This window comes from Euleptes europaea, chromosome 2 (assembly GCF_029931775.1).
Source record: "Euleptes europaea isolate rEulEur1 chromosome 2, rEulEur1.hap1, whole genome shotgun sequence".
In the NCBI taxonomy this organism is placed as follows: domain Eukaryota; kingdom Metazoa; phylum Chordata; class Lepidosauria; order Squamata; family Sphaerodactylidae; genus Euleptes; species Euleptes europaea.
Window position 1 is genome coordinate 67,761,801 of NC_079313.1, and position 19,225 is coordinate 67,781,025.

The 19,225-nt window shown below is 44.0% G+C and overlaps 1 protein-coding gene across 6 annotated transcripts in view; it reads left to right on the top strand.

Moving 5' to 3' along the window:
• The window catches only part of DAB1 (DAB adaptor protein 1), a 761,363-nt gene that overhangs the window by 541,207 nt on the left and 200,931 nt on the right, over positions 1–19,225 (top strand). For all 6 annotated transcript variants that reach the window (XM_056844015.1, XM_056844020.1, XM_056844017.1 and 3 more), the window contains one exon: positions 14,874–15,076. In XM_056844015.1, the coding sequence (XP_056699993.1) occupies positions 15,010–15,076 (67 nt within the window). In that variant the 5' untranslated portion in view covers positions 14,874–15,009. The remainder of the gene's footprint in view (positions 1–14,873; positions 15,077–19,225) is intronic.

Genomic DNA, 19,225 nt, shown 5'->3' on the forward strand with positions numbered 1-19,225 from the left:
GATGTGAATTTTAGAATGGATTTTTGTGATTTTTGAAAATGATCTTCTGATTATCCTATGATAATAACAGTCATGTTCTTTTAGATCCACCGCCCCACATATGTCCTTCCCTGTCCTTCCTATATGGTTTATATCTGGGGATAGCCATATTCTGTCCTAACTCTGTGTATACGTTTAGGACAGAAATAATTGTACCCATCTTCATATCTGTGATTCAGGCACTGTCTCGAAGTAGCTTTCAGAAGCTGTCATAGATATATATAATTTAGAGATGACTATGAATTTCTCCATCTTGGTTGTAGAATGGACACCAATATGTTAACCATCTGTGGTTCTTTATTTTGATTCCCATAATTTGATCAGCTTGTTGCACACATGAAGCTGGGAATCCCCCAGCTGGGCCCAGATCTCTGTGGCGGGGATAGCCACTGCTGCAGAGAGCTGGGCATGCAGTCCCCAGAGCAGCCTGAAGCTTCACTCCCTTGCAGCGGCATGTGCAGACAACACTCTCAAAAATTGAGGTGATTTAAACCCCCGTTTTTTAATTTCAGATTTTTCTGCAAACACAGGGCATCCCCCGAGTCTGCAGAAAAACCTGTTTGGGAGGGGAAGTATGTCCCCTGTCTGTGGATTTAAGTATCCGCAGGCAAAGGGCACACTTGGGAATTAGATATTTGCATCGGAGGGTACTGACCTAAGGACTTGGAGAGGTGTGATCAATGACCTGAATATTTGATAATTTCCCATCCTAGGTCTAGCAAAGCGGGGAGTATACAGTTGATGGTTGTGAATGCTGCTTTAAGAGTGTGGCGTGTATCTGTCTGCCCCAGACACCTTGAACTGCTGTAAGTCTGCTTCTTAAAAAGTCTTCTTTGGACCCAATAATTTGCCCAGAAAAGGCCCTCTCTCTTGGGCATCCTCCAGATAAGTTTGTTTGGTTGACAGGACAGTCAGGATGGCCTCTCCCTGTGATCTTATTTCCTGGGCAGGAACATATGTGAAAAGATGGTTCTTCCGATATCCTGGTCCCAAGTCAAGTAGGGTTTTATAGGATGAAACCAACACCTTGAATTGGGCTTGGGAACAGATTGGCAGCCAGTGTAATTGCTGCAGTATTAGGGACATATGCTCCTGGTAGCTGGCCCTGACCAGCAGTCTAGCCGCTACATTATGCACTAGCTGCAGCTTCCAAACACTCTTCAAGGGTAGCCCCAATTAGGGTGCATTGCAGTAGTCCAGTCTAGATGTAAATAAGGCATGGATCACTTTGGCTAGATCTGACTGAACTAAGAACACTCAGAGTTGATGCACCAGCCAAAGCTGGGTAAAAGCACTCCAAATTACTGTAGTCACTTGTTTTCTAAGATGACTGCTGTATCAAGCAGCGCTCCCAAGCTATGAGCCTGGTTTTTCAAGGAAGTATAACACCATCCAAGACTGGGGAGATCTCAAGTCACTGGTCTGCCTTTTTACTAATCTAGAGAACCTCTGTCTTGTCAGGATTAAGTTTGTTAGTTCATCCGCATCCAGCCCATTTTTTAGCTTTTATTATTGGTAGTCCTAATTGGAGTTTTTAAATTGTGACTTTTTAATAGTTTTAAAATGTTGTTTTAATAGTGTTTTATAATATTTTATTTATATTTTAAAACACCTTGAGTTCTGCAAGGGAGAAAGGCATCCTTGAAATTAGGCAGAAAAGAATTGAGCTGGGTATCATCCGCATATTGGTGACACCAAAGCCCAAACCTCCTGATGATCTCTTCTAGTACCGTCATATAGATATTAAATAACATAGGAGATAAGAGTGAACCCTGTGCAACCCCCCAGGCCAATGGCCATGGGGCACAGGAGGAATTCCCCAGCACCACCTTCTGGGACCAACACTCCAGGTGGGACTCGAACGACTATAACACGGTCTCCCTTAGTCCTAGCTAGGGTTGCCAGGTGCCCACTGGTGGCAGGCAACCCCCCGGTAAAGTGCCCCTCTGCTCACTGACCAGCTGAGGGTCGGCGGGCAATCGTGTATGCGCAGACATGTGTGCGCCAGCGGGAACCCTCCCCTCGCCCTCCCCAGGGTGAGCGGGCTACCTGCTTCAGCTGCGCGTGCCAGCAGGAACCCTCCTCTCGCCCTCCCCGGGGTGAGCGGGCTGCCTGTTGCAGCTGCGCGCGCCAGCAGGAGCCTCCCCTCGCCCTCCCTGGGGCAAGCAGGCCACCTGCTGCAGCCGCCCGCAGCAGGCGGCACTTCTGGTTTACAACCGGAAGTGGTGCGTCGGCGTGAGCACACGCGCGCACCCCCTTCCCACAACAGAAACCTCCCGCCAAAGGTAAGTGGGGACCTGGCAACCCTAGTCCTAGCACAGTGAGGTGGCTCAGTAGGATACAATGGTCGATAGTATTGAAGGCTACTAAGAGGTCCAGCAGGACGAGCAGGGTCAGTTATTGGTGTCCAGTTCTTGGTTAGAGGTCATCACATTGGAGGGTCACACCTTTCAAAAATTAGTATAGTACTTTTCTCAATAAAAAAAAGCAACCCACGAAAAAACATCTGTGGCATGCATGGTTTAAGTTTTTTTCTGGTATGAGTAGAACATATTTAATCTGTTCCCATGGGAATACCTTTCTCTGAGCCATGTGTGTGCAATGTGAGCATATGTACTTCTTGTAGCCTTAAGAGATGATGGTAGTCCCCTATGAATGCTTGTCTGATCTGCTAAACTGCCCTAACTGAAACCTTAGTGATGTGATTGCTCATTAAGCCACCAAACTATTTTCTGTAGGCTCATTAAGCCACAAAACTGTTTTCTGTAGACGTAGCTGCTATGGAGTTGATCACTTACAATAACTGGCTTATCTTAAGGCCAAAACTGTGAAATCTGAAATATGCTTTTAACAAAAATTCTCTTTTAAAAATTTTCTAGAAGTATGAAGATAGAAAAATAAACTTTAGACATTTAATCAGTTGTGGAAAATAAATAGTAATACAACTCTTGCTGCTCTTTTAACTGTATTTAATTGGGCTTTTAAATGTTTACTTCATTAATTCCTAGGTATTATATCATTGTAAAAAACACTCCATGTATAAGCTCTGTACTTCTCCTAGAATTAAAACATAATTAATTCAGAAATTGTTTGTATTACTCCTTCATGTACTCAGTAAGCGAAATGTAATCTTCCCATGTTTTGTTAAAGGAAGATACACACCATCTGCAGGAAAATATTAGTAATGAGGACACTATTGTAATAAATAATGGGGTGGTAGACCACTACTTCTAAAATACCAGTTTCTTCTATGGAGAAGAATTACAAAAGAATAATGGAATTGTGATACAAGCTGCAGAGCAGAAATGGCGTCTCATTGATAAAACACATGCTGCTCCTTTTTTTAAAAAAATGGTGACCTAGATTGGTGGAGACAATGAAAGCTGTTGCTGTGAACAGCAGCTTGCTTGCCATTCTGATTTGGAATGAAATGCAGATAATATAACACTGGCTTGGCCAATACAAAGACCTACAGTTTGGAAGAGATAGCATTGCAGAAGTGAACTTACCCTGAACCCTTTCATTAAAAAATATACAGTTGTTGGGAAATTGATTTCGTTTGTACTGTGTAGATTTCACATGTGCTGTTTAGTATGTTGTAACAATTATTTTTTTAATAAAATATGTTAATATATTCATAAGACTTGTAGGGATAATCCATATGAACTTCTCCTATGCATGTTTCATTGAATTGACTGGGATTGTACAGGAGCTCAAATTGTTTGCCCTTGTACTGCTGCCAGCATTTTCATGGGGTTTGCACAGGAGAACATCCTATTGGTCTATACCTATTTCTTTAGAGTTCATCTTCAGGAAGAATGTCAGGGGGATCTGATTTTAACTTCATGTATTTCCTGATAGTTAGCAGGACCGTTATGAAAGCAAAGTTCATTGAGCGTTGCAGAGTCTAAAATGGCAAACAAGGGGGGTTACCGCACTTGTATTCCCAGCGATGTATTCAGAGTTTGAAAATGTTATAAAAAATACTGTTCGCACTTTGGCCCCTTTAGCTGTGAAGACATTTGCCAACCATTTATAAGCCGTGGTATCCAAAAACCCTTTTAAAGCAATGTTTTTTATAACATTTTCAAACTCTTAATACATCGCTGGGAGTACAAAGTGCGGTAACCCCCAGAGTAAGAGCATAATGATGTTAATGCTTCCCTTCACTTGAAGGCTTGTAACGAGTTTAATTCCAAATAAGTGGTAGTTTTGGTAGCAGTCCTTACATTTCACCCCTTATCTTTCAAAAACATTTGTGCTTTAGGCAAGTGCTTATGTAGTTCTCTAAAGTGATCCTAATCAGTGTTTTTTTTTTTTTTTTTTTTTTGTTCATTTGTTTTAATCAACCTTTCTTCTTTTTCGGAAATTGAGGTTATTTATATTATGTTTAAACAGCCACTCCTGTGAAACAGTTTCATTGTCATTATCTGAGTGAGAGACCCGTTAAGTGAACACTGGGTAGCTGACAGCTCCTTAAAAAGAAATAATATGCTGTGGTAATTAAAGGGGAAAAGCTTCCTTCCGCTTCTATTGAAAGGGCTTGAAAAATAAAGCACTAGATCTCAGCTGGGGGGGGGGGCTGCTCAAAGCATCCTTCCCCTTGTCAATCCTGTTCTACAGCTTAATACAGCACAGTGTACCAGACAGTGTTTGATCAGAAGAAAATGGGGCCCTGTCTCCAGAACTCAATACAAACTGCCCTTGCAGTTTGTCACTTTGCCTTAAGAAAACCAGTCATAGACAATATTGTTTTCAGTAATGGCCTATTAATTGTGGACAACTAGAGGCCCCACAAGGACTTGTGGGAGGTTATCTCATTTCCCCCTGTATCCCCACTGTTTTCTTGTTCCCTGGCAGCCCCCATAATCTCTCCCCATTTCTGGCTTCCATTTCTCCTTATCACCCACCAGCCAACCTACTTTTGTGCTGCCTTCCTTTCTTCAGCTTTTTTTCTTCCCTACAGTGTCAGCATCTTCCCGGGATAAGTCTGGACCAGTGGGGTGGGGCCACCACTGCAGAGCCAGCTTCCTTTTCTCAATCCCACCCACCAGCTAACCTACCTTTATCTGTCCTCAGCTTTATGTTCTTCCCTGCTCAACAGTTTCTCTCTGAGTTGCATGGTGGACAACACTGGACTGGCCAGTGGGAATGAATTGGCCTCTGCTAGGCCAAGCTAAGTTGTGTGGGTAGTGAGCTTCCGGTAGTCGTTGCTGTGCCTGTCCCTGGCAAGTTCTCCACCATCAGGGGACATGACAATGCCCCCCCCCCCCGGTCCACCCTTGGAAGGTTTGACAATATTATTATGCATGTTTAGCAATTGCCAACGCTCACTGAGAGTTTTGAAAATGTACAGGGGCACCCAAGCCTTCCCCTTCATTAACATCTACCACACACCAGGAAGCCCCGTTTCAAAGTGCTTGTGACAAGTTGTGTATGTCCCATGTGCAGCCCATTCCTGAGCCTTCAGCAGCTGGAGACAGCATGGCTTCGGTGCTGCAGTGGTGCCTCCAAAGCCATTCCCTGGCCACCGAAAGGCTTTAAAAAGCCTTTTGGAGGTTTTTTAAAAAATGGGGCATTTTGCCCCTTGAAAACAGTGAGGCTGTGCCAGCAAAAAACTGGCGCAGCAACGCTGTTCATCTTCAGTCTTTGGTGCAGACACACATGTGGGACTGCGCCTGCGCACAGGCCTGCCGCTGGAAACTTTTATTAGCCTTAGACCTCTAAAGGGGGATGCCCCTCCCCTTGAGCCGCGGGCCGGCTTGGAATTGCTGCCTTCCCCATTCTGGAGGGCCTCTCCGACTTAACTAAGACAGTCTGGAAGAAACCATCATCCACTCCTCTGTCCACTAAGAAGATAGAAAATCTCTATCGAGTAAAACCAGACTCAGCAGAGTTTTTGATGCTGCATCCTTCCCCATCCTCCACAGGGGAGATGCAACCCAGGCATCGGCAAGGGCATCATTCCACCCCATCTGATAAGGAAAGCAGACACCTAGACCATCTGGGCAGAAAGGCTTATACCTCCTCGGCATTAAACTTCCGTATTGCCAACTATCAGACAATAATGGGTGGATATCAGCTGTTCCTGTGGGAAAAAGCCAGCCCTCATATAGATCTGCTCCCAGAAGAGTCCAGATCAGCCCTAAAACTTATCCAAGCAGAAGCTACTCGCCTATCGAAACAGGAGATTAGTGCAGGCAAGCACGCAGCTGAGGTGGCAGCTAGATCTATGGCCACAGCCATCACCTTAAGGCGCCATTCCTGGCTTCATACTATGGCCCTTGCAACAGACACCAGAACCCAAGTCGAGGACCTCCCTGAGGGTGATGCTTTGTTTGCATCGGGTACCACCGAATTCCTGACCAATATAAAGGACCGTCAGACTGCAAGATCTTTGGGTATTACCCCAACCTTCCAACCTCAACGAGAGAGATTCCAGCCGCATCACCAGGGCTTCAACCCGTCCTTCAACAGAGGCCAACGGTACCAGAGGTTTCAGCCGGATCCTCCCAGGGCAAGTTCCATCAGCCAGGGCAACGGGCAATGCAAGCATACTTTCAAACCAAGAACCAACACTGGCCCCCAACAGAGAGTCCAAAGACAACCCAACCAAAAGTTCTGACTAACCATACTGGCCGGTCAAGGGGACCTTCCGTTCCTGAATAGATTGGCCAGATTCACAGAGGCCTGGCGATCCATCTGTTTGGACTCTTGGGTCCTCCAGATCATTTCAGAAGGCTATCGCCTTGAGTTCAAGTTCTTACCTACCTGTTCTCCCACCAGTTCTGCACGGGACAATCCCTTTCCTGAATTTGCCCCACAGTTAGAGGAACTGTTGTTGAAGGGAGCAGTTCAAAAGGCCTCCCCTACCTGTTCCAGTTTTTTCTCCAGGATATTTATGGTGGAGAAGAAAGACGGGGGGTCCAGACCTATTATTGACCTGAGAATTCTCAATAAATGTTTAAGAATTTCAAAATTCCAGATGGTCTTACTGACTTCTGTGATGGAACTGATCACTCCCAATACCTGGTTCGCAGTATTAGACCTTAAGGACGCGTACTTTCACGTGTCTATGCACCCGGATCATAGAAAATTCCTCATGTGCTGTTATGGCACGAAAGTGTTCCACTACACCGTTTTGCCGTTTGGTTTGGCCACAGCCCCTCGAGTTTTCACAAAATGCATGGCGGTAGTCATGTCGTACTTTAGGGACAAGGGATGCAGTATATTCCCATACCTTGATGACTGGCTGCTGACAGCCGACAGTCCTGCCCTCTTGTCATCTCACCTTGAGTTGGTCATCTCACCTCTTGTCATCTCATCCTTTCCACTTGCACTGACCTAGGCCTCCTGGTTAATGTAAAGAAATCGAGACTAGACCCCTCTCTTCAAGCCCGATTCATTGGGGCTGTACTTGACTCCAGCACAGGGAAAGCTTTCTTACCACAAGAAAGAGTGACAACAATAAAAAATCTAGTTCAACACTTCCTGAGATGCAGACACCAACCTGTAGTCTCTATACAAAGACTTTTAGGTCTCATGGCCTCAACTACAGCAGTCACCCCCTTTGCTAGATTACAAATGAGGGGCCTTCAGAACTGGTTCCTCAGGACCTTTAGCCCTACTCGTCACTCTCAGTTGCATAGGCTCTCTATCCCTAGGGGAGTTGAGATCATTACATTGCAGAACCCAGCCTATTGAAGGGTGTACCCTTTGGCCATTGGTCTCCAGACTTTACCCTCACCACTGATGCCTCTAAGGAGGGTTGGGGTGGACACTGTAACAACATTTCTGTTTAAGGGAAATGGGAACCCAGGGAATCATCCCTGCACATAAATCCGTTAGAATTACGGGCTGTACGTTATGTACTTAACTCCTTCACAGATATCCTTTGGGGCTCCAGAGTTCTCTTCCAATCAGACAACTCCTGCTCGGTATTCTACATCAACAAGCAGGGAGGCACGGGATCCATCCCCCTGTGCGCAGAGGCTCGGAGAGTCTGGCTAGTAGCTCTCTCAGAGGACATCCAATTGAGGGCCATTCACATAGCCGGGATACACAATACCTGGGCAGACTCCCTCAGCAGAAAATTTCTTACCAATCACGAGTGGGAAATTCAGGAGTGCTTCTTGCACCCGATATTCCGAGACTGGGGAGTCCCTCAAACTGACCTGTTTGCCACCAGGGAGAACAGGAAGGCAGAGGGGTTCTGCTCACTTGCGGGGAGCGACCCTATGTCCCTAGGAGATGCCTTTCAGATCACTTGGTCAGGCTTCTTTTTTTATGCCTTCTCCCCGTTTCCCCTCTTAGCGAGAGTACTGGGAAAGATCAGATCAGACAAGACTTCGTGCATCCTGATAGCTCCCATGTGGCCTCGACAGATATGGTTCACGGAGCTGATGCGCTTAGCAGAAGGTTCCTTCAGACCCCTACCCAAACATCCGGGCCTACTCAGATGGGGCAACCTTCATCACCACGATGTGGACAGGCTGCATCTAGCAGTGTGGAGGATTGTGCCCTACCAGTGATGGGCCTATCTTCCCCTGTCATCCTTGAAGCCAGAAAACCCTCCACTCAATACTCTTACGATAGGAAGTGGGAAAGGTTCGACAGATGGTCTAAGGCCAAGGGTCTTTCACCCTTTTTCTGCCCTCTCCCTCGTATCCTCAACTACCTTTTAGATTTAACTAAGTCAGGACTCACCGTCTCCTCGGTGAGAGTACATCTTGCTGCGATTTCAGCATTTCACGACAAGCTAGAGGGGTACACCGTGTTCTCTCACCCTCTCTCCAAACATTTTCTTAGAGGGCTTAATAATATGTTTCCACCGGTCCCAAGGTTGACCCCGCAATGGTCCCTTTCACTAGTTTTGGCAAAACTTGTGTTACCCCCGTTTGAACCTTTGGCCCGCACGCATTTGTCATTACTCTCAGCTAAGGTGGCATTTCTAGTTGCAGTCACATCAACTCAAAGAGTGAGTGAGCTGGCTGCTCTCAGGATAGATAGCCCATTTCTGAGAGTGTTTAACGAAAGAGTGGTGCTACACCCCAGCCTCAAGTTCAGACCTAAGGTGGTCTCTAGTTTCCATCTGTCACAGGACTTGGTATTACCAGTTTTCTTCCCAAAGCCATCTTCCCCGGCAGAGAAGACTCTACATAAGTTAGACCTTAAGAGGGCCATACTTTATTACATTGATAGAACGAAGCATTTTAGGCAATCAAAGTCACTCTTTATTTGTTTTCAAGGCCCCAAGAAGGGAAAACCATCATCCCCCCAGTCCATAGCTAGGTGGGTGGTATCTGCAATAAAACTTGCTTACAGGGAAGCAAAGGTGACGTGTCCGTTGGAAGTCAAGGCGCATTCCACCAGGGCCCAAGGTTCCTCGGCTGCTCTTCATAGAAGAGTCCCCGTCAGCGACATCTGTAAGGCGGCGACGTGGGCAAGTGAAGACAGGTTCGTTAGACACTACGTGCTAGACCTGCAAGCCAGGAGAGACACAGAAGTGGGAAGAGCGGTACTCCAGATGTTTTCTTAGATCGACACCCACCTCCTGTTGGGTAAGCTTGTCAAAACCCCACATGTGGGGCTGCACCGAAGACTGAAGATGAGAACAGAGTTGCACTTACCTGTAACTGCTGTTCATTGAAGTCTTTGGTGCAGACACACATCCCTCCCGACCCCGCTGTCGACCTAAAAAAAAAAAAAAAAAAACAGGAAACAGGAGAGGAGTGTATAGTGAACCTGTGTTGTGGATCAGAGAGTTAGGGTCAATTATCCTACTCGCATGTACCCGGCCCTGACTTGTTTGGGACCACCGGGAGTTCTATCTACTACATTGGCTAAGGTTGGCGGCGGGCGAGGAACTGAGGAGGGAGGGGATGCCCCGCCCAGGAGCATGCGATGGTTTCGGCGCCAAGCCGGCCTGTGGCTCAAGGGGAGGGGCACCCCCCTTTAGAGGTCTAAGGCTAATAAAAGTTTCCGGTGGCAGGCCTGCGCGCAAGTGCAGTACCACATGTGTGTCTGCACTGAAGACTTCAATGAACAGCAGTTACAGGTAAGTGCAACTCTGTTTTCTTCCCATCGGCATACTGGGGCGAAAGGGGTCAGCAAGCTGCCTATTGGCAGCTCCGCCCCCCGGCACGTCCCGGGAATGCCCCCTGGGATGCCGGTGCAGAGCTTTGCGCTGGTGGGACGTCAGCGGAAGAGCCAGCCAGCATCCTTGGGTAGTGCTGCTACAGTAGCGCTGGGAGGACGGCGTCTGGGCCCACCCGTCAGCATCCATGCCACCCTGGATGCCGTAAGTGGCACGGGCGCCGGTGAAGGGGGCACGAACACCGGTGCAGCTCCTTCCTGGCCTCCTAAGGACTTTTGTCCTTTTGGGTCAGGAATGGGCTGTGAGGCTTTCATTTGCTGGCATTCTGAAATCAATACAGTGAGACCCTTATCAGCTACACTTGAAAGCAAATTTTAAAAAATGTTTTATTGTCTGTATGTGGCCACAAGGTCAGGTCTCAGCAGGTACTGACTATATAGGGCCACAACCTCAAAAGGTCCTGATCAAGTTCTAATCAGTCTCACCACTTGATGGAGAGTTAATTTCTAGGTAGAAGCTACCTTAACAGGGGTAGGAAAGGCCTTGGAAGAATTTTCAGCTACTCATAGGAAAAGATGAGTGTCACACAAAACCTGAACTTCCAGTATTCAGTTTAAAACTGCCATTGGTTTTTACTGTCTACATGTGCATAGTGTTTTCCGCTGGTCCTCTGAAATAATTAGCTCAGGAAAGACAGTCCATTTTTTATATCAGAAGTAACTATGATGACTGTACCCCCTTGGTGAGTTCCTGAGGCTGAGCTACTGGTTCCCAGTAATCAACCAGTGCATTTTCTTGCTAGTAGATTATTGTGGGCAGCAGCAGCTTTATTAATTTTAACCCTTCAAAATAGGGGGAAACTGATTTTTCCTCTACCACATCCTCCGTTCCTATAAAATTGTGCCTGGGTGTAATTACCTGACATTGCCTGGGAGTTCCACTAAAAAATTTTTTTCTGTTAACCAATGCCTTAGTTGACTTTATAGATTAATTTTTCATTTCCTATTAAGCAAGGTAATTTACACTGCTATCCTAAACAGAGTCATTTGACATGATACAAAGTCCATTGAAGTCTATAGGCTTAGAAGGGTATAACTTCGTTTAGGAGTGTCTGTCTGGAACTTCGTTGGTTTTAAAGAAGCAATAGGTTTAGTTCTGGATTGTTTATCAGTTGTTACACAAGATTGATTTATTTACTTGTGCTTCTGGAAGAGGAGGTAAAACTAACTGATAATTGAATATGCTTTGAAGAGCTACCCTTGAAAGTTGCATAGTTCACATACAGATCTGAAGAGCTCATTAAGCAAAATCATACACAACCCCAGACACACTAAAAGAATATTAAATTTGTTCAAATTGTGCATTGCCATATAGAGTTATTGAAGCATTTCAAAATGTTGAAAGAGCTTGAATATGAAAAGAGCAAGTAGTTTTAGAGATTTAGCTCCAATCAGTGTTTTAAGTTGTTGGATCATATGTTAGTGTTTAATCTTCTAAATGGTGAAGAACTTGGTTTTCTAAATTATTGTCAGCAACTGAGCTGTGAAAACTCTTGTTAGGACTTAGTCACACGACATATTGAATCCCAAGGGGATCATAAACAGGATATTAGATATATGTAAATAGTGGTACCTTGGGAACGCTGGATCTTACAGCTCAAGAATTCTAAAACAGGGAGTAATGTCACAATCTATCCTAAAATCAAGCCAAGGTCAATGCAGAAAAAATGTCCACTGGAGGCAGGAATTGAGATGCTAGGAGGAGAAAAGGCCGTCAGAAAGGTAAGGACTGGATAGACAGATGTTCTGGCAGAGATAATCTCATATGGCATGAGAAACCTGAATAATGGAAACAAGGATATAGAATGCAAGACAACAAAATAATGCACTTGTTTGTTGGTCAGATTATATGAAGGTCAGGAGCTGATCTTAAGCTGTTATACCCAACATTTTAAATTTTGTGTTGCTTCTGTTCCATTTTTTAGCATCCAACCTATATGGCTGCAAAGTGTGAGAGAAACCGCTTGTAAATAAATTTGGAGTTAGAAGTAGGAATGAAGGCTATTGCTTTTGCAAGTTTTTTTGGGGGGGAGGGAGAAAATCTCTCAGATACATTCTGAGTTGGACACTGGTTGCAATATAGCAGAGGTACTAGAAAGGTCCACTATACTGCCTGGTCTCTTTATCAATTATTTTTATCTGGGAAAGGTTGGTGCAGTGTTTCCCCCCCCCCCCCTTTAATAGCTTTCAGAGCTGTCAGAATTTTTAAATAGAATTGTGGAGGATTATTGGAGGCAAAATCAAGTGAGAACAAACCTAATCTGAATTGAGGTGGACAGTATTCATCCATCTGCAACTAGATGCAAGGAACATAAGCTATAGTTGTTCCCCTTTCAGGTCACAATATGCTGAGCAAGGAGATATGCAGAATGCACGGGTGTTAGCACCATTCAATCTGAAAGTTGCAATGATGTCCCTGGAATCGGCAGTATTAATTTCCTCAACGGGTATCCAGTTTGAACATTTGAAGTCTTCAGTATTACAGTTTTAAGGACCACCTTGATGTTTGGAACATTCACTGTTAATTTTAGAATAAAAATATTGTAGGTTAATGTGTCCATCAGTCCATCAGCTGTGCTTTACATCCCTAAACGTTTTTGAAAATGATATGCAAATTTCATTAATTGCCTACAACAATCAATTAGTTGCAGCTCAATACATTGTGGTCTGTTTCTGTGGCTCTGTGCTGAACAACATGTCTACCTCTGCTCTGTATGGAGGGAGATGTATGGTAGCAGTGTGCCAGGATTCCAAATGAATGATAATATTATCTGTGGTTCAATAACTAAACTTTTCTTTCCTGCTAGTACATTTATTTTGCATCATGCAGAGTGCTCCATAAATCACTATTTGTATTGATGCAGTGTATAAATGATAAGTAATTGTAGCAGCACCAGCAGTAGCATGCCTGCTAAAAGAAAATACTTATAATAAAATGAATGGTAACTGTAGAGTATATATGTCTATAGAATCTACAACATATTCCTTGTAAATAGTGAAAGTCATTTAAATTACAGGTTTGCAGCTCCTCATCTTTCAATAATACTGGGTTGATCTTGTTCCTTATGTCTGGTTTCTTTTAATTGCTGCCTTCTGGGGCAAAAACTTTATATGAAGTCTGTCTTGCATATAACACAGTGGGATAATGATCTTAGTCAGGGATCCAAGTGGTATTGCAATAGTAATGATGGATTATACTTCGCATTCAAAGAGATAGAATACTACATTGTGGAAAATCTGTTTGTTTGTTTTTAACTGTTTCCCAAATGGGAAATTACAGGTTTGGAAGATCTAATTGCTCTTTCAGATTATGCGGTCTCTGTTATATGAACTTTGATAAAAATCCATTTGATTACTTTTTCAAAAAGAAGGGGTGAAGTGAATACTCCTAAGTATTCACTTCACCCTTTACTCCTAAGAAATGTAATGGCTGAGGCAGTTTCCCTGATCATATTCTTATTTTTATTTTTGCTTTTTGATTTTCTGGGAGATATGAACTAATACGTTAGATGTAAAGATAAAGAAGGCTGATGAAAACGTTTTATTGTTGAATCACTTGATCAGAATGTTGTGCCCCAGGATTCCTTGCAATATTGCAAAGTTTTCTGGTTTCAGCAGTAAAATTACGTATAGTTCCATATGTCTCTTGCCTTGAAAACTCTATGGGGTCGCCATAAGTTGGCTGTGACACTGGTCATTGGCACATCTAAAAATGTCATGTACCAAGCAACTCCATAGTTTACATTGTGTAGTCCTTTGGATAAAGAAGGTACTCTCATAGCAAGTGGTTACAGTGTTGAAGAGATGGCAAAGTTTACAATTGAATGTGTTCTACTCTTTCAACTCTATGAAATGAGACCGTCACATAAATATTACAATGTAGTTAAGTCCATGAAACGCTACAAAAACCTAGAAAATCAGTTCTGAAGACCTATTTTAAATTGGGCAATGCATTATTTAATTAATTCTGGCTCCTTGAGTAGAGGTACTAATTAGGTGGATAAGATATCAGAGTCTAAATCATTAAACTTAAGGGTTAGCAAACAGGCAGTTCAGACGCTGGAGAAAAATCAGTTTCCAAGGGGATGTTGGTTAAAAATAGGCCTGATGTGAATTCAAAATTAGCATATTATGTAATCCACTTTGAGACTCCCCAAGAAAGATATATAAATGAAGTAAATAAATAAATAAAACTGTATACTAGTGTTGACCCAATTTATTGAAAAAACTACCTTGCCAACATGCACAATGTTCCAGTGATCTTTTTACTTCTGTTCCTGTTAGTACTTGCTTGAATTTTCCTTTTTCCTTTGTATTCATTATTCTCAGCCTCAATTGGCCTCACTGCTATTTATGTTGATTGGCTGTGATAAGCCATAAGATTTTGTCAGTGATGTTGCACATGATGTGTTGTCATAACCAATCTGTGTAAATAACAGTGAGGGCCAAAAAAGAAGGCAAATAGTGCCACAGAAATGAAGTATCCAGAGGAACACAATTCTGAACATGAGCATCAACCGTTTTTTTTAAAAAAAGCATGAAAGTACAACAAACTGGCTCCATCCCAGAATTAGTAAATAAATCTCATCCCAGTGGGTGTTTTCATCTTTCTTGAGTAACAAGATTCATGGCTTACAGAAGATAACTGTTGTTGGGGTTTTTTTTGCTTTTTCTTGCAGCAGTCTGAATGGGTGAATGAGATGAACTGTCTGGATTCTACTATCTGAAAAGCTAAGTTATTCTCCCAGAGAATTGTTCTAAATGAGCCTGGCCAAGATACTGGATCTGTGTGAAGAGGACTAAGGATACAATAGGATGTCAACTGAGACAGAACTTCAAGTGGCTGTTAAAACCAGCACAAAGAAAGACTCTAAGAAGAAAGGTAGGGACTTCCTGTACTTGATACTTTGTTAAAGATTATTTTGTTGTGATGTCCCGTGAAACTTTTTTTGCTGTTGTTCACAGAAAGTTTTAGACCTGCTGTTGCCTCGTTGGAACTTAATTTTTGGCTGAGTTGGGTTCAAGCAAAGAGACAAAGGCATTAGAAAGAAAAAGACCTTGTTAGCGGGCTGCAGGTTGGCAATTACTGAAGCAGCCATCAGCCTGCTGTCTTGTCTTTCTCCAGTCCTGGATTGGTTGATGGACTGAGCATGATCTGTTAGACAGGGTTGCTTCAATCTTGCAGAAAGGCGAGTCTACTCGACTGAGTGCCTGTTACTCTGCACAGACTACCTTGCCCCCCCAGTGGCTGCAGCAAGAACTGCCTTAAAATAAATGGAAAGACATTGGGTTTGGATGCTGCATGAAGCAAGCTTCAGGGGCCCTCCAGCTGCCTTGGGCCCCCTGAATTTTGCTCCCCCAGTCCCCCCCCTCGGAAGCCCTGGGATTTCACTGTTAGTAAATTATTTCTAATAATATTGAATATTGAGAATACAGTATTTTTTTTTTTAAAAAAAGAACTGTGCTCCCATTACAACCCTTCTGTTGTGTCTAGGTATTCTGAGAGATCTCTACTTTTTTGTGAAGCTTGAGCATTATTAAGTATACCTCATAATGTATAGCAGTTGTTGGCAACATACTATTACAAGTAAAGAGTACCATTAATTTTGTATGAAACATTCATATGGGCCATTAAAGTTTATGTAAATAATTCAGAGAAGTGGAAGCAGTTTGTATGCATACTAAATTAGGAACTTCAGGTGCTAACAGTACACATTCTCTTCTGTGAATAGCGGTGTTGCAGTTTGAGGTTTGCTATCTTAGTTAATTTTCAAATAAATGTTTTTAACTATTGTTGTAAGCCATCTTGAACCACGAGGAAAGGCAGGATATAAACTTCTAAATAAATAAATACATTTTTAGCAGGGCATTCACATATGCAAGAAAAACTACCCATGGTGTAAGGCATTAGAAAGCTGCTGCATGCATGGGACTTTGGGCAGCTTAATTTTACTTCTCCATTAAATATGGACATAACTATAACCATTAAAATTCTGAAAACACCAACTCAGAAGCACATAACTAGAATGCATGAAGAAAGGTGTTAGTAGGATTAACGGCTTGGGTATTTATTGCAGATATCAGAATTCTCCATAAACAAGGCAGTCCATCTGTGTTCTTCTGTATGCATAGTCTGAGAGAAATAAATGCATTTTAATGATCAGGCGTCAGTAGAAATGGGAGTAATATTTACAGAAAGCGTGTTATGGGAATGCGGAGGGCAAGGCAGATAAATCTCTTATCTGCAGCTTCAGTACAGAAGTTCTAGTGCTCTATTATAGGGGAAATGGAGGTTTCATACTCAGTATGAATAATATTAGTTATAAATTTGCAGTTCAATGTTAATTTTGCCTTCTGTTTTTCCCTTAAAATATGTACCTTTAACCCTTATGTTGTGTGTGTAAAGTGCCTTCAAGTTGCAGCCAACTTATGGCGACCCCTTTTGGGGTTTTCATGGCAAGAGATTAACAGAGGTGGTTTGCCAGTGCCTTCCTCTGTACAGCAGCTCTGGTATTCCTTGGTGGTCTCCCATCCAAATGCTAACCAGGGCTGACCCTGCTTAGCTTCTGAGATCTGACGAGATCAGGCTAGCCTGGGCCATCCAGGTCAGGGTAACCCTTATGTTAGCAGGTCATAAAAACTGACTAAATAAGAAGTCAGCTATTCTGATTGTTGTGCATAAACCTGGCTCACAATGACCCCAGTATCTCTACAGCTTTCTGTACATATTTTATCTTTAATTTGTAGAAAATTCAAGCAGTATATACTCTTTTTTGGAATAGCTTCTTAATATACAAATGTGTTCAGTTGCTCAAGAGGTGATGCATCTGAAATATAAACTCAAGACCTTGCATGACTCTTCAGTAGCAGCTGTTTTAAAATCTAGTATAATCACATTTACAGTAAATGATACTGAAGATGTTTGTCCTGTCAGTGTTTCTTCAGGGACTGTTAGCTGCCTTTCTGATGAACTGGAAGATGCCAACAGTGGCTGTTTAATTCAGTCCTTACATACAGCATCCATTGCAGCTGAGTACACGTGGCCCAAGGCATAGTCCTTTACTCAGTGCAAAAGACGGAGAGAACATCACAGCTGACTCTTTAAGCAGTGTTGGAATGCTAAGCTGGCCTATCTGCCAGTAGAGAAAAGTAATTGCTGGTCGTGACAGCAGGGGCCCTATTTTTACCTGACTTGTGCAGTTCTGTAGTGGAAGCAAAGAATGTTAAAAAGCTAAACAACAAGATCTAGAGGAATACAAACTCTGAGGAATACGCACTGAGTACGCTATGTTTAGAAGAACTAAGCAAGATATGTCAGATTGGAATGGTGTCTGATAGACAACAATCCAAAACATTTCAATAAAACAACACTTAAAAAAACTGATGCCATCGCCAAAATGGCCTTCTTTAAACTGCTTTGTCTTGTGACTCTGCAATAACTAAATGGAGGCAACATCATTCAGACCATAGTTGTGCATAGGGCTGTTGATTCAGTTCGGCCCGAACTGAAAAACAGCCGAATTTCCCCTGATTCGGCGGTTTTTAGTTCGGGACAAACCGAACTAAAAAATGGCGGGAAACCGGAGGAGCCGAATTCAGCGAGTTCGGGAGTTCATGAATAAATTCGGGAAATTCGGGGCGTCAGTAAGCAGCATAACCGTCAGTAAGCAGCATTCTCCTCCCCCAGCCAATTGGTGGCCAAGCTGGGTCTTCTTCTGGCCAATCAGTCAGGATTGAGTACTGGAGGAATCAGCGGCTGCGCGGCCGGGCTGGGGAGAGAAAGAGAGAGAAATCCTCATGGGGGGTGGTGCTTGTGTACATTGGCTCCTTTCCGTGGCTGCAGGGGGTGCATTTTTGGGGATAGAGACCCCAAACTTTCAGCGGAGCTTCAGACGAGCCTTCTTAAGAGACCCCCCAAGTTTTGTAAACATTGGGTCAGGGGGTCCCGAGATATGGGCTCCACCCCTTTTCCCTCCCCCCTTTTCCATTTCCGTGGCTGCAGGGGGCGCTTTTTTGGGGGTGCAGCCCCCAAACTTTCAGCATAGCTTCAGCCGAGCCTTCTTAAGAAACCCCCAAGTTTTGTAAACATTGGGTCAGGGGGTCCTGAGATATGGGCTTTCCCCTTTTCCCTATTGAGATGAATGGATCACCCGATACTGTATGCATCTCCAGAGCGGCAAAACCTTCCGTGCTTAAATGGAATCATATTGGATTACCCAGTCCTCCCAGCCCCTCCTGATGGAACAGAAGACAGCCACAGTAAGACCCCTTTGGGGGCTTTAATCTATAATTTTTCTCCTGTGTGTGTGTGTGGGGGGGAAGAAGAGTCTGTGTGTGGGTGGGGAGGGAGCAGTTTCTGTGGGTGGGCGGGAAGCCAAAGGGGGCTTTCGCCCGTTCTGCCTGTGGGTGAGTGTGCCCCCTCGAGTCTCTCTCTCCCTGGTTTGAGGGGGGGCTTCAGTTGTGTGTCCTCAGGTTTTCCCTCATTCATAAGATTGGTTAGGTCTGTTTTGATGCTTGCTCAGAACTGGTTTTCAAATGGTTACTTAAAGAATGCATTTTCCTGGTCCCGGGTCCGATGCAAAAGGGGAAATTCCACCCCCTCCTGCTCATTATGCATAGCTAGCTGCCTCTGTCCCTTTCCATGGTTTGCAAACTCCCAGGTGTCAGGTGTTGCTTTGCATGGTTGCAAAGGTGTTGCTTTGCAGTTGTGGGTGTTGCTTTGCAGTTGTGTTGCTTTGCAGTGTTGCTTTGCAGTTCTGTTGCTTTGCAAACTTCTTAGCACCTGCCCCACCATTGCTCTCAGCTGTTTGTCGGGGCTGGGAGCTTTGTGCGTGGGCGGCAAGCTCTGCTCAGAGATGGACATTAAGGGTGGGGGACCCCTTTCGGGGCCCATATCTCAGCCCCCCCCCCGACCAAATCTTTACAAAACTTGGGGGGTCTTGCAAGAAGGGTCCTTTGAAGCTCCGCTGAAAGTTTGGGACCTCTACCCCCAAAAATGCCCCCCCCTGGAGCCGCGGAGAGGCGCGGTTGT